The sequence below is a fragment of the Olea europaea genome, chromosome 18 (assembly GCF_002742605.1).
Source record: "Olea europaea var. sylvestris chromosome 18, O_europaea_v1, whole genome shotgun sequence".
Classification (NCBI taxonomy): domain Eukaryota; kingdom Viridiplantae; phylum Streptophyta; class Magnoliopsida; order Lamiales; family Oleaceae; genus Olea; species Olea europaea.
The window spans coordinates 31,170,330-31,183,973 of record NC_036254.1 but is presented as its reverse complement, the minus strand read 5'-3'; the positions used below and the strand labels follow the sequence as shown (position 1 = coordinate 31,183,973).

The window sequence follows — 13,644 nt, the reverse complement described above, 5'->3', positions numbered from 1 at the left end:
ATTCGAAACTTGTGATGGTTTCCAAATCGATAATTAGAGACTGCTAAGATCAATTGGATGTAATAAGAAATCAAAAAAGAATGAAATATAATCAAATGATCTTTACAAATCAATTTTCAACCACAAAAGGCATATATTCCAAAATTTCAACTAAAGTTTGAGACCCATTTTCAAGTAAAAGTTCGAATTGGAAAAATTCTATATTTAGAAGAAGTGTAGCATTTTGAGTTAGTTTTTTGAATGCATTTTGAATGATATTAGGAGATAAAGTTATGACCACAATGTGTAGAGACAAATTTATGCGTGCGAAGACATCTTTATTTATTTGATTAAAACATTTTTGGAAGGAAATTTGAACATGAATCTTGACCTAATTTCATCATAAAAAATACAAAACATGGGCAGCCATGGAGCGTTTCTCAAATTAGATCCATACCATAAATCATTCAAGAACAAGGGACAAATTCATTATAAGTTGGAGAGGAGAATATATCTAGCAAGGTATTGAATAAAAAAAAAATCAAACACTTGAATAATCAAATCTTGAGGTTGATAATCAAGAACAAGAATTAGATCCTGACATCATTTTTTTTAATTTATAAATTTCGGGTGATGTTCTTTGTTTCTTCTTGTTGTTTATCATTAGAAACATATTTAGCTAGATTTCATTCGTATTGAATTATTGATGAATTCTATTTTTGTTTATTTCAACTTAAGACTTTAATTTAGGCATTTCTTGACTGATTTTTCATTTTTATTGCACTATTTAATTGTTTGCCCATCAATTGCATAGTTAGTAACTTGTTGTAGTATAGGAATATTCACAATAAATTTAGAACGCGGTAAAATTAACACATGGATAATATGTATTAGGAATAATATCTATAACATGTGCAATAATGTAGATAACCTAAACTAAATGATGATTTTCATATGAATTTGGACTAATAATATGATCAGATCGTGTTAATTATAGGTTGGTGTATCTTGAAAAAGAACATTCAACAAATTAGTGTTATCGATTGTCAAAAATGCATGAATTAATTAGATTATTAATTCATAATTGAAATAGATGAAAGTAGAGTGAATTATGAATCCAATACAAACATTCACATTCGATAAAATGACAATTACATGCCATATTAGTATAGATTAAAAATAATATAAACAACGACAAAATCACTATTTTGCTGTCACTAGTCACTCGAATTGAATATTAGCTATTGAACTATATTTTAAATCTTATTCCTCGAGAAAATGATAAGCTCGAAACTCACTATTTTTATTATTCGAACATCGATCCAGTACGCTTGCGAGTTTCAATCAAACACTAAGTATATCAGTATCAAACCAAATATATTGCTTGACTCATATTTTAAGTGTTGGGTCTCAATGAATGTGTTTAAAAAGTAGTTAAAAGTTATGGATTATGCAAAATGTGTAGATAAAAATATGGTTTGATCAACATACAAAGCAATTATAAATTTTGTCAAACATGCACTTAAATCTAGTTTAACTTTGATTGCCCCAGTGATACTACAAGATATCACCAATTTTTTATTTGAAAGCGTTGAATTGGTCACAGAAAACTCGTAGTCCACAAGATTTTCCCATCTTTGTAGAAAATGCACTATGGGAAGGTAGAAATTGTGCATGCAAAATCGACGGGGGTTTGAAAGTGTGATATATATACTAAAACTAAAAGCAGCAATTTTAAAAGGGGGTTAAGTTGTCTGACTCATACTGCTGTAACAATGGTTAATTAGGATGTGTAACATGGTACATTGACACCACACAAATAAATAAATAAAACACGAATTTAGACAAAAATATGTTATTGGAGATCATCACGATGGATTTTTTCATTATAAAATTCGAAACCTTAGTAAGTAAACTCCAAGATACAAATATAAGATCCATCGCAATTTACATCACAACAACGAATAATTTCATAATAATTCAATTGAAAAAACATGTTTTTTTCATATGATGCTCACCGTCATGATATTTGATAATTGAAGCAACTATTTAAATTGGTTATGTTTTACATTTTTATTTTCATGTCGACTAGAAGTCAATTGTATGTTTCTCTAAAATATATGTATTTTTTTTGCTTACTTTTTGAGAAATTTATAGAAACCTCGCATGAGGTCTATAACAATCGAGACACCTCTCATTTAAAATATTTAAGAGATCCCACATCTTAGCATATATTTTCCATTTTTACCATTCATTCTTATGTTTTATATATATATATATATATATAGTCTTGGGAAGAAAACACATTGGTCCATATAGCATGCCAACTGAAGAAGTCGAACTGAGAAAAGTCACTGAGTTGGTACAAAAGGAAGTAGCCTGACTCCCCCCGCCACCCTCGATCCCTATATAATAAACTACTTGGTTTCTGCCTTCTTCACACATCCTTCCTCTCATTCATGATGGATTTCTCCAACTTTACTATGATTCTGCTTGTCATGTTGATACTTATTGCCACTTATTCTGATTTACAATTTGTAGCCTCTCTAAGCATTACTACTGACAAGGAGGCCTTGATCTCTTTCAAGTCTCAAATAAACGTGGAATCGCCTGATTCCCCTTTGTCAACTTGGGATGAAAATCTTTCTCCATGCAACTGGACTGGGGTTTTCTGCAACAAACAAAGCCAGCGAGTCGTTCGAGTCGATCTTTCAAACCTTAGAATGACTGGTACCATAAGCCCTCATGTAGGTAATCTCTCCTTCCTTACAACGCTTCAGCTACAAATTAACCAGTTGAAAGGAAAAATCCCTGATGAGTTTGGCAATCTTCCTCGCCTCCGTTTTCTAAACCTGAGTTTCAACAGCCTGGAAGATGTTGTACCGCGTAATATAAGCCAGTGCAAACAGCTCAGAGTCCTGGATTTGATGCAAAATCAGATTTCAGGACAAATTCCTGAAGAGATTAGTTACCTTAAACAGCTCCAAGTTTTGAATTTGGCTAGAAACGAGCTCTCGGGCTCTATTCCACCATCTCTAGCCAACATTTCTTCCCTCAATGATTTGAATTTAGGCACAAACAAGCTAGGTAACTCAATACCTTCTGATTTGTCCCTTCTTCGAAATCTGAAGTTTCTTGATCTCACTATTAATAATCTCACTGGTAGTGTTCCTCCCTCAATATACAACATGTCTTCTTTAGTTTATTTGGCTTTGGCTTCCAATGACTTGTCTGGTGATCTTCCTGGAGACGTTGGACTAACACTTCCGAATCTTCTAGGCTTCAATTTTTGCTTCAACAAATTCACGGGTACTATTCCATGGTCTTTGCACAATCTCACAAACATTCATGTCATTAGGATGGCGCATAACCTTTTGCACGGGACTATACCACCAGGACTTGGAAACCTCCCTGACCTAAGACTTTATAACATAGGATTCAATAGGATTGTCAGTTCGGGGAAAGAGGGTCTTAATTTTCTTGAGTTACTGTCTAACAGTACCCGTTTAGACTTTCTCGCCATTGATTTCAATCTTTTTGAGGGCGTAATTCCAAACTCCATAGGCAGTCTTTCAAAGGTTCTCACAAAGTTTTACATGGGTGGAAACAATATCTATGGTACTATACCTCCCTCAATTGGTGAGCTTAGGGGCTTACAATTATTAAATTTGAGCTATAGTTCAGTTTCCGGTAAAATTCCAGAAGAAATCGGGCAGTTGACAGAATTGCAGATCCTGGGACTGGCAGATAATAATCTCTCTGGCGAAATCCCAAATTCTTTAGGCAATCTGCTAAAATTGAATAGGATTGATCTATCCAGGAATGAGTTGGAGGGTAGCATACCTACGACTTTTGGAAATTTTCAAAATTTAATTTCCATGGACTTGTCTGATAATAGGCTCAATGGAAGCATACCAACGGTAATTTTCAAACTCCCCAAATTAAGTGCATTCCTTAATCTTTCTCAGAATTATCTGACAGGTCCTCTACCGGTAGAAATTGGGCTCCTGGAAAATGTAGTGACAATCAACATTTCTGACAACAAAATATCAGGTAATATTTCAGAGTCAGTTGGGAACTGCAAGAGCTTGGAGCAATTGTTACTTGCCAGAAACACGTTTTCAGGACAAATTCCATCCACTTTAGGAGAAGTCAGAGGTTTGGAAATTCTTGACTTGTCCTCCAACCAGCTCTCTGGGGCAATTCCACTTGATCTAGAAAATTTGATGTCACTGCAACTCTTAAATCTCTCCTTCAATCGGTTGGAAGGAAAAATTCCGGTTTTTACGAATTCAATGAAACTTTATTTGGAAGGCAACCAAAACCTTTGCCTGGATTTGGCATGTAAACATTTCCATGTTCGTCGAAGGACTGTTTATATCATAGTAATCCCCATTGCAATAGTAGCACTTTGTTTTGCTGTTGGCTTGCTATTCTACATTAGGAAAGGAAAAGGAATGGTGAAGGGAAATTTTGAATCCTTTAGGGGACAGCATCAAATGATTTCTTATGATGAGCTCCGACAGGCAACCGAGAATTTTAAGGAAGAAAATCTGATTGGACAAGGAAGTTTTGGATCCGTTTACAGAGGACTTATACAAGGAGGAATTGCAGTTGCCATTAAGGTTCTTGACACGACTATGGCTAAATCCCAGAAGATCTTTTTAGCAGAATGTGCAGCTTTGAGATGTATTAGGCACCGGAATCTCGTTAAACTTATTACTGTATGCTCCAGCATAGATTACAAGAATGACGGGTTCCTCGCTTTAGTTTTCGAGTTCATGAGTAATGGAAACTTGGATGATTGGATAAGAGGAAAAAGAAGGTATGAAGATGGGAAGGGATTGAATGCTATGGATAGACTCAACTTGGCAATAGGTGTTGCATCTGCTGTAGAATATTTACACAATGAAACTGGAATTCCCATAGTGCACTGTGATTTGAAGCCAAGCAATATTCTCCTGGATTCAGACATGACTCCCAAGGTCGGAGATTTTGGTCTTGCCAAGTTGTTGATTGAGAGAAATGATAATCAGACAGCCATCAGTTCTACATACACTCTGAAGGGGACTATTGGTTACATTCCACCAGGTTAGTTCTTTCGATTCTTGTAATTACTACTGTTGGTCACTGAACTTCATCTTGTAAAACACGCTTTTTTCATAGTTGAATGTTTTAAATATAAAACAACAGTTTGTAAGTCCACGTTGGCTTTTCTGTCTGCCAGGTCAGGTTTTTTGTTGTTCGATACACTGGTTTAATTGGAAATAAACTATTGATTTGGAGCAAAAAAAGTTTATTAACTTAAGTCAAATTTTGCTCAAGTTCGTCAAGTGTTTTTAACCAATTAAAGCGTTATATGCAGAATATGGCTTCGGGGAGAAGCCATCCATTGCCGGAGATGTGTACAGTTATGGTATCCTTCTACTCGAGCTGTTTACGGGGAAGAGCCCCACTGACCAGACTTTCACTGGAGGGCTAAGCCTAAAGAACTGGGTAGAGAAGTCTTTTCCCACCTACTTGGCTCAAGTGCTGGACCCTGTGCTACTTCAAAATGGGAAAGATATTTGGGATGAGAGCAAATGCACTAAGCCTGAAATTCAAGATGATTGCCTTGTCACAATCTTCAAGATTGGGCTTTCTTGCACTGTTGATTCTCCCGATGGGCGCATCAGCATGAGAGATGCTCTTGGCAAACTAAAAGGTGTTAAGGACATCCTTCAAAAAGCTGAAGGCACTGAAGTACGAATGACCTAAGTCTTTTGAGGAACACTACTATGGTGTTTTTCTTCTCATATTATCTGTCTTCGAAAATAAATAGTTATTTTAATAATATTCGATGTTATATTTTACTCATTGTGTGTGTGATTATTTTTACAAAAAGTGTAGAATCTTTCCTTTTGAGTAATACTCGTATAAAACTAGGTCAATCCCTTATAATGAAAAGATAGAAAAGTCATACAATTTCTGCTGCTGCTTTTCCTGTTTTTGTCTCAACTACTCTGCAATAAATCGAAAAAAGCAGGTTGAAGGAGTTGAAGCTCTGTAAAAACATAAACTAAGCACTTACAAACACTGAAATTTTTCATCTGTTTTCAACAAAGAGATCTGCTTTGTTCAATGCAAGAATGAACAGAACTTCAGAAGACTTGGCCTCTACAAGAAACCTAAATAGCATATATGGCTCGATTTGGCTGCTCCATCGAGAAAAGCACCAGCAAACGATACATTTCACCATTGGCGGATCCAAAAGCTCGCTCTTGTACTGACTCGCATTACCAATCCTTCCTCTCTTGACCAACAAATCAATCGATGATACCGAGATATAAAGCATTCCATGTAATTATTAATGTATGAAAGCTGAAAATAAAATCGGAGTACGAGAAATGTGTTATTTCCTCATGTTGCCATATGTGTCAGCACAAGATTCCCAAATTGTAGATGGAGTTGGAGTTGGAATCGAAGTTAGGACCGGAGTTGGAGTTGGAACTTGGAGTAAAGTACACATAAGCTAAAGCATCACACAATTATGTCACTGATTACCTATATTTTAACCTCAGCAATATCAAAAGCAGAGATTTGATTAAGATAAAAGATTAAAGACCCATTAAAGCGTTTTAAACAAATATAGTTAGTGTAGAAAGCCAGCAAAAACAAATATTATCTGCAGAGAATATTACACATCCCAATTTGGGATCTTACCAAAATGGAAAAAGAAAAGAACTGCTCTGTCACAAACTGCCTTCCATTTACAATAAACCTGACATAATCTTTTCCGGAATCATCCAGGAAAGATCAGAAAACAAGAAAACAAAAAACAAGTCAACACTATGCAATCAAGTGTTCATAAAACTATGCATGAACGAAAAATAAAGAAGTACTCGCACAATATAAACAAAAGAGTTGCAAGACAGTAGGTTAGACTATCTTTCCTTCGATAAAAATGGAGATATGCTGGTGCTCTCTACTCCTTATTTTTTCAATCTTCTTTATATTCAGGATTTTGAATGTGAATAATTATTCAAGAAACCTGCCACCAATTCCGCTAGCTATTCCAGTACTCGGACATCTCCATCACCTCAAAACCTTGCCCCACTGTGCTCTACAAGATCTGTCCAAAGGCTCCATCATCTATCTCCATTTCGGCTGCCGTGGGATCCTCCTTATTTCCTCCCACTCGGTGGTCGAGCAATGCTTCACAAAGAATGATATCATATTTGCCAACGGTCCAGATTCCCTGGCAAGCAAAATCCTGGCTACAATCACACCTCCCTTGGATTCTCCCCATATGGAGATCACTGGAGGAATCTCCGCTGATTATCCACAGTACATATTTTCTCCTCCTCCAATCTGCAACATTTTGCATCCATCCGGACTGATGAAACTCATTTCCAGGGCTCTGTCAATGCAGCCCGGAGGAAAGTGAACCTGAAAAACTTATTCTCTGAATTGGTTTACAATGTGACAATGATGATGGTTACTGGAAAACGCTGGTCCATTGAGGATTACGAAATTTTCAAGCCTGGAAATTTTATGGATATTTGTGATTATATTCCTTTGTTAACATGGGTGGGATTTAGAGGGATGGAGAAGAAACTAATAAATTTGCAGAGAAAAAGAGATGATTTCTTACAGGGTTTGATTGACGAGAATTGCAGCACCATTACTGGTTCGAAAAGGAAGACTCTTGTTCAAGAACTCTTGTCCTTGCAACAAACAGAACCAGAATGCTACACAGATGAAATCATCAAGGCAGTCATTCTGGTAAGCCTTTCCCGGGTGCCTTTGATTCCAAGTGCATGTTTTGTAAGCTTAAAAAGCATTACTTAAAATTGAATTTACTTGTAAGTAAATAAGTATGTTTTATACTTAAACGTGCTATTTTATAAGCCTTAACTTGAACACATTAGACAGGATTAAAGAAGCAGCAAATTCAATATCCTTGTTTTTCACTGTGGAATACTATGCATTACAGTCTAGTCTAATACGAACCAAACATAATAAATCGTGAAATTAATACCTTCTTCCATCTTGGTTAAGCCAATGTTGACAGCAGGAACACACAAAATAGCTCTAACCATGGAGTGGGCAGTGTCACTTTTGCTAAATCACCCAGAGGAGCTGAAAATGGCCCGGTTTGAAATCTACAACAGTCACCCCTGGAAAATTGCTTGAGGACTCAGATCTCCCTAAGCTATCATACTTGCACTGCATAATCAATGAACACTCAGGCTGTACCCAGTTGGACCTCATTGTTCATCGCAAGATTGCAACGTACAAGGATTCGAAATTCCTGGTGGTACAACGTTGTTAGTAAATGCCTGGGCAATTCATATAGACCCTAAGGTCTGGGAAGAGCCCACAAAGTTCAAACCTGGTAGATTTGATGGAATTGAAGATAGAACAAATGGGTTTCTACCATTTGGAGTGGGGAGGAGGGCATGTCCAGGGTCCGGCATGGCTATACGGCTGATGGCATTGGCGTTAGGCACATTTATACAGTGCTTTGAGTGGGAAAGGGTTGGATGTGAACTGGTGGATATGGAAGAATTTTGTAGTGGACGAACTTTGTCCAAAGTTAAGCCTTTGGGGGAAATGTATAGACCGCAACTAGTGGTGGAAAGGTGGTCCGGAGTGGTTCGACCATTGTTTGCTCCAGTCTATGCTTTCGTGTTGCATCGCATCTAGCCAGCCCGAAGATGCGACGTTTTGAAAGAGGAATAGTTAGCCAGCTTTCTTGTCCACCGACAAAAAAAGGTTCCCTCTTCATACTTTTTCATCATTTTAGTTTGAACGACATAAGAATAGAACACTTCTTTCTCTTGCTAAGGAAAAATTCTGCAAAGCTAAAGATTGTGGATGTTTGTGCGAGGAAATGTAAGTTGGTGAAAACAGCAACAAAGTCAAATAGATTGGGGACTAGTGTTGCAATTTATTTAATTGGATAGATAATGAACCAATAGCCAAAAAAAAAAAAAAGTGCATCACAGGGACAAAATTGTCATTTAACATTGAAACGACCACCAAATGCATTCATTTCGCAACTTGTCTCTATCGAAAACAACCAAAAACCTCCATTCCACCAGTCCCCTCAGCAATCCCACCAAGCCCTCGTTATTTTCCCCTAAACTAAACCCTCAAATCCCTAAATTTTCGATTCCCGATTCGGCAATGAAACGCCCACTAGCAGTCGCCGGGGACAGCAATATGAACAAAAAGCTCAAGCAAGAAGAAGAAGAAATGTCAAAAGAAGCTGAGGCAGTACTACTAGACGACAATCTGTTGACCGAGGTTCTGAAACATGTCGACGACGGACGTACGTTAGCCTCTGCCGCGTGCGTTAGCAAGCAGTGGAAGCGGACGGCACACGACGATCAGCTCTGGGAGTTGATCTGCACCAAGCATTACAACCGCACCCCTCTACAGCTCCGCACCGTTGTGCTGGCGCTCGGTGGCTTCCGACGGCTCTACTCCAGCTACCTCTGGCCTCTTCTTAAGCCGTCTTCTTCGTCTTCCTCTTCTCCGCCGACTGTTTCCGCTTGGCCTTGCCTTCCGCCTGCTCCGGCGGCGGTGCCGACACGATCGAAGGCTCGATGGGGAAAGGATGAGGTGAATCTTTCACTTTCTTTACTCTCGATCAAGTACTTCGAGAAAATGAGTTTCAATAATCGAGGAAAATAATCATATTTCATAATTAATTAATTAATTTACTAATATTTCTTTGTACTGAATTTAATTTCGCTGTGAAATTTACATCCCAGATTTCAGTTTTAATTATTGTGATTTGTGATGTAATATTTGAGATTGTTGTGTGTCAGATCTATATTATCGTCCTTTTCGTTGTTGGTTTTTGTAAATAGAATGAGGGTACCATACATGGTGCTTAATGTACAACTGTTGATCTGGTGATTATTTGATGAAACTTTACTGTCATGAAATTACATTTCAATCCAAATTAAAAAATGTTTTTAATTTTGGTCGGGAATCTATTTATTTACATTTTCTGGAAAATTGGATTTGAAGCACGAAAAACCAGATTGGAGTAGACAATTGAGATGTCATCTACAAGTTGGATGGAAATAATATTATGGGAATCTAATAATATTATAGTCGGGTCAATAATGCATAATTGTGGGAATCAAATAATTGTTTTGTGTCTAAAGAGTAAAGGACAGAGATAAATGTCTGGTGGGGCTTAAGGCCATGTTTGACTAAGCTTATAGTAAATAGACAGTTCACGATACTTGTGAAGCAAACCCACCTACAAATTGAATCAACCAACCAGTTAGTGAAGGATTTGTAGAGATTATTGCAAGAAAATCAAAACTAAAAATCTGAAAAATTGAAGAACGATTTTCCCCTTTTTTATTTGGCTCAAAAACTCGATCCACACTACAAAGGTATTACTTACCAAACATGCCTATCAACCTCTATCTTAATACCAAATCATCTTGCAAGTCAGATAAGATAACAAATAGTTTAAGGAAAAAGACTTATAAGTTTGTATTGATGTTTAGAAGATCAAGACAGTTTCTAAACTTTACCAATGGGAGCATCTTAGTTTCCATATTTGCAAGATTATATTCTGAAAGGACTTTCTCAAGTTTGATCAATTCTTGAGAAACTATATCTCTAATGAAATGCAATCTAATATTTATATGTTTAGTACGTTCATGAAAGATATGATTTTTGCATAAGTGAATAGCATATTGACTATCAGAATATATTGTCATAATGTTTTTAAAAACTCCAAGTTTATTTAATATACCTTTAAACTACAAAGATTCTTTAAAGGCTTCATTAACAGCAATGTATTCTGATTTTGTAGTGGATAATGCAACAACATGTTGAAGTAATGATTTCCAACTAACACATGAATTACACAGAGTAAAAATGTAGGAAGATGTAGATTTTCTATTATTTCTATCACCAGCATAGTTAGCATCAGTAAAACCTTTCAATTTTATTCTTTCAGTACTAAACTTATATATTAAGCCAACATTGCATGTTCCTTCAAATATCTAAACAGCCATTTCAAAGCTTCCCAATGTTTGGGACTCAGGTTGGACATATACTTGCTAAGTGTACTAACAGCAAAGGTTAAGTCAGGTCTAGTACACACCATTAGAAATATCACAGAACCAATGACATTTATATATGGAATTCATTTCATATATTCTTCTTCTTCTTCATTAGCAGGTGATTGTTCTTTAGATAATATAAAGTGATTAGCTAAAGGTAATGTAACCGGTTTACATTCATTCATGCCAAATTTCTTCAAAATTTTCATAATATATGGAGCCTGATACAAAAATAAAATTGAATTAGACCTATCTCTTTGAATTTTCATGCCTAAGATCTTTTTTGCATTACCTATGTTTTTCATATCAAAGTCATTATTTAAAGTAGTTTTTATATCATTTAACAACTTCAAGTTGGGACTAATCAAAAGCATATCGTCCATGTATAACAACAAAAAACACACAGTTATTAGTGTTTGCATTACTTTGATAGTATAAACAATAATCAAATTCACTACTTCTAGAACCAATTGTTTTAACAAACGAATCAAAACGTTTGTACCATTGTCTAGGAGATTATTTTAAATCATACAAAGAGCGTTTAAGAAAATACACATGATCATATTTTTGTTTATTTTCAAAATCTTTAGGTTGATTCATAAAAATCTTTTCATCAACTTCTTCATGCAGAAAAGCAATTTTAACATCAAGTTGTTCAAGTTCCCAATTGAAATATGTAACTAATGCAAGCATAGTCCTAATTGTGGTATATTTAACAATTGGAGAAAATATTTCATTGTAATCTACCCCTTCTTTTTGTGTGTAATCTTTGGTCACAAGTCTAGCCTTAAACCATCTTTTTTGGTAATTTCCTCCTTCATTTTAAAATCCCATTTACACCTAATTATACACTTGTCTTTAGGTCTTGGGACTAATTCCCATATTTGATTTTTATTGAGGGAGTTTATCTCTTCTTTCATTGCTTTCACCAAATTCTCAGATTGTTCACTCCTCAAGGTTTCTTCATACGTGGTTGATTCCCTATCAACTAGTTCTTCATAACTAGCATAAGCAAGTTCAAAATCAGACTCTAACTTTTGAAGCACCCTATGTGTTCTTCTAACTCTGCCTCTAGTTAACTGGTAATCAGACAAAGGGTTTTGCTCTTCTTTATGTTTCTCTATAACTTCATTTCTCTTAATATTTTCACTCTGATTATCTTCTAGCTCAGGATTTTGATTCTCCACCTTGATTGAGGTGGTGGGGATTTGAACACTTAAGGACCTTTAATTTATTTGAGATTCGTCACTAATGTTTTCTTGCCGTTTTTCTTTCAAAGTGTCACTTTCTGATTTTAGACATGGCATTTCAGACTCATTAAATGTAACATCACGACTTATGATGATCTTAACTCCATTTTGGCTTCTATCCCAAAGCTTATACCCTTTAACTCCTTTAGGGTATCCTAAGAAAACACATTTCCTAACTCTAGGTTCTAGTTTTCCCTCATTTTGATGAGAGAAAGCAGTACAGCCAAAAGTTTTCAACACGGTATAGTCAGCACATTTACCATACCATTTTTCATGTAGAGTATCATCATTTGATGCAATAGAAGGTGTCAAATTAATTAGATAACACGCAGTGATAATAGCTTCACCCCAAAAAGATTTAGGAATTTCAGAACTTAACATTATACATCTAACTTTGTCTAGTAAAGTACGATTCATACGTTCAGCTACCCCGTTTTGTTGAGGTGTATAAGGAACAGTTTTATGTCTAGTAATTTCACATTTTTCACACAAATCATCAAAATCATTGTTATAGAACTCTAGGCCTTTATCAGTTGTTAGATATTTTATCTTTTTGTCAGTTTGAGTTTTAACTTGCAATTTTCACAACTTGCAATTTCCATATTTTGAAAATTTTAAAGGTTTCAATTTGATCTTTTAGCAGATAGACCCACACCCTACGAGAGTAATCATCAATTATAGACATAAAATATCCATTACCACCCATTGTAGGATTAGTAGCAGGCCCCCACAAATCAGTGTGAATATATTTTAAAACATTAGTAGTTTTGTACGTGCCAGTTGAAAAAGGTGACTTATGATGTTTACCAAGTACACAGTGATCACGAAAAGGCATATTAGACACACAGTCTTTTCCAAAAACTCCTCTATCATTTAGCAATTTAAGTCTTTTAATACTTATGTGAGCTAATTTATTGTGTCACTTGCATGTGTCATCAGTGTTGGTCAAATTTATAGAGGAAGTTGAATTTTTAACAATTTCAACAGTGGTCAAATAAATACCGTTTCTTTTAGTACCTTTACATGTGACAAGAGCAACCTTAATCATTTTAAGCATATTGTTTTCAATTTTACCAGTAAAACCATCAGTTTCTAATGCTCCTACTGAAATAAGATTCCTAGCCATTTCAGAAATATATCTGACTCCATATAATTTAAGTACATAACCAGTTTCAAATTTTAACGTGATATCACCAATTTCATCAATTTTATATGCATGATTATTGCACAAAATAGCATGACCACTTTCAGATTCTTGCATATTTTCAAACCAGTGTTTATGTGATGAAACATGAAATAATGCACCAAAATGAAGTATCCATTCATTTAAATGT

The 13,644-nt window shown here is 35.6% G+C and overlaps 3 protein-coding genes across 3 annotated transcripts; all 3 read left to right on the top strand.

The window, feature by feature from the left end:
* Positions 1 to 2,404: 2,404 nt before the first annotated feature.
* LOC111368154 (putative receptor-like protein kinase At3g47110) lies at positions 2,405 to 5,835 on the top strand. The gene is made up of 2 exons (XM_022989388.1): positions 2,405 to 5,070; positions 5,345 to 5,835. The coding sequence occupies exons 1-2, from the start codon at positions 2,439 to 2,441 to the stop codon at positions 5,734 to 5,736; spliced, it is 3,024 nt and encodes a 1,007-aa protein (XP_022845156.1). The 5' UTR covers positions 2,405 to 2,438; the 3' UTR covers positions 5,737 to 5,835.
* Positions 5,836 to 8,058: 2,223 nt separating this feature from the next.
* On the top strand, positions 8,059 to 8,667 carry LOC111367014 (cytochrome P450 81D11-like). Its single transcript, XM_022987691.1, has 2 exons — positions 8,059 to 8,114; positions 8,211 to 8,667. Exons 1-2 carry the CDS (start codon positions 8,059 to 8,061, stop codon positions 8,665 to 8,667), a joined length of 513 nt encoding a protein of 170 aa, XP_022843459.1.
* A 342-nt stretch (positions 8,668 to 9,009) lies between these two features.
* LOC111368155 (F-box protein GID2-like) lies at positions 9,010 to 9,917 on the top strand. Its single transcript, XM_022989389.1, has one exon. It carries the CDS (start codon positions 9,151 to 9,153, stop codon positions 9,658 to 9,660), a length of 510 nt encoding a protein of 169 aa, XP_022845157.1. The 5' UTR covers positions 9,010 to 9,150; the 3' UTR covers positions 9,661 to 9,917.
* The last annotated feature ends 3,727 nt before the right edge of the window (positions 9,918 to 13,644 follow it).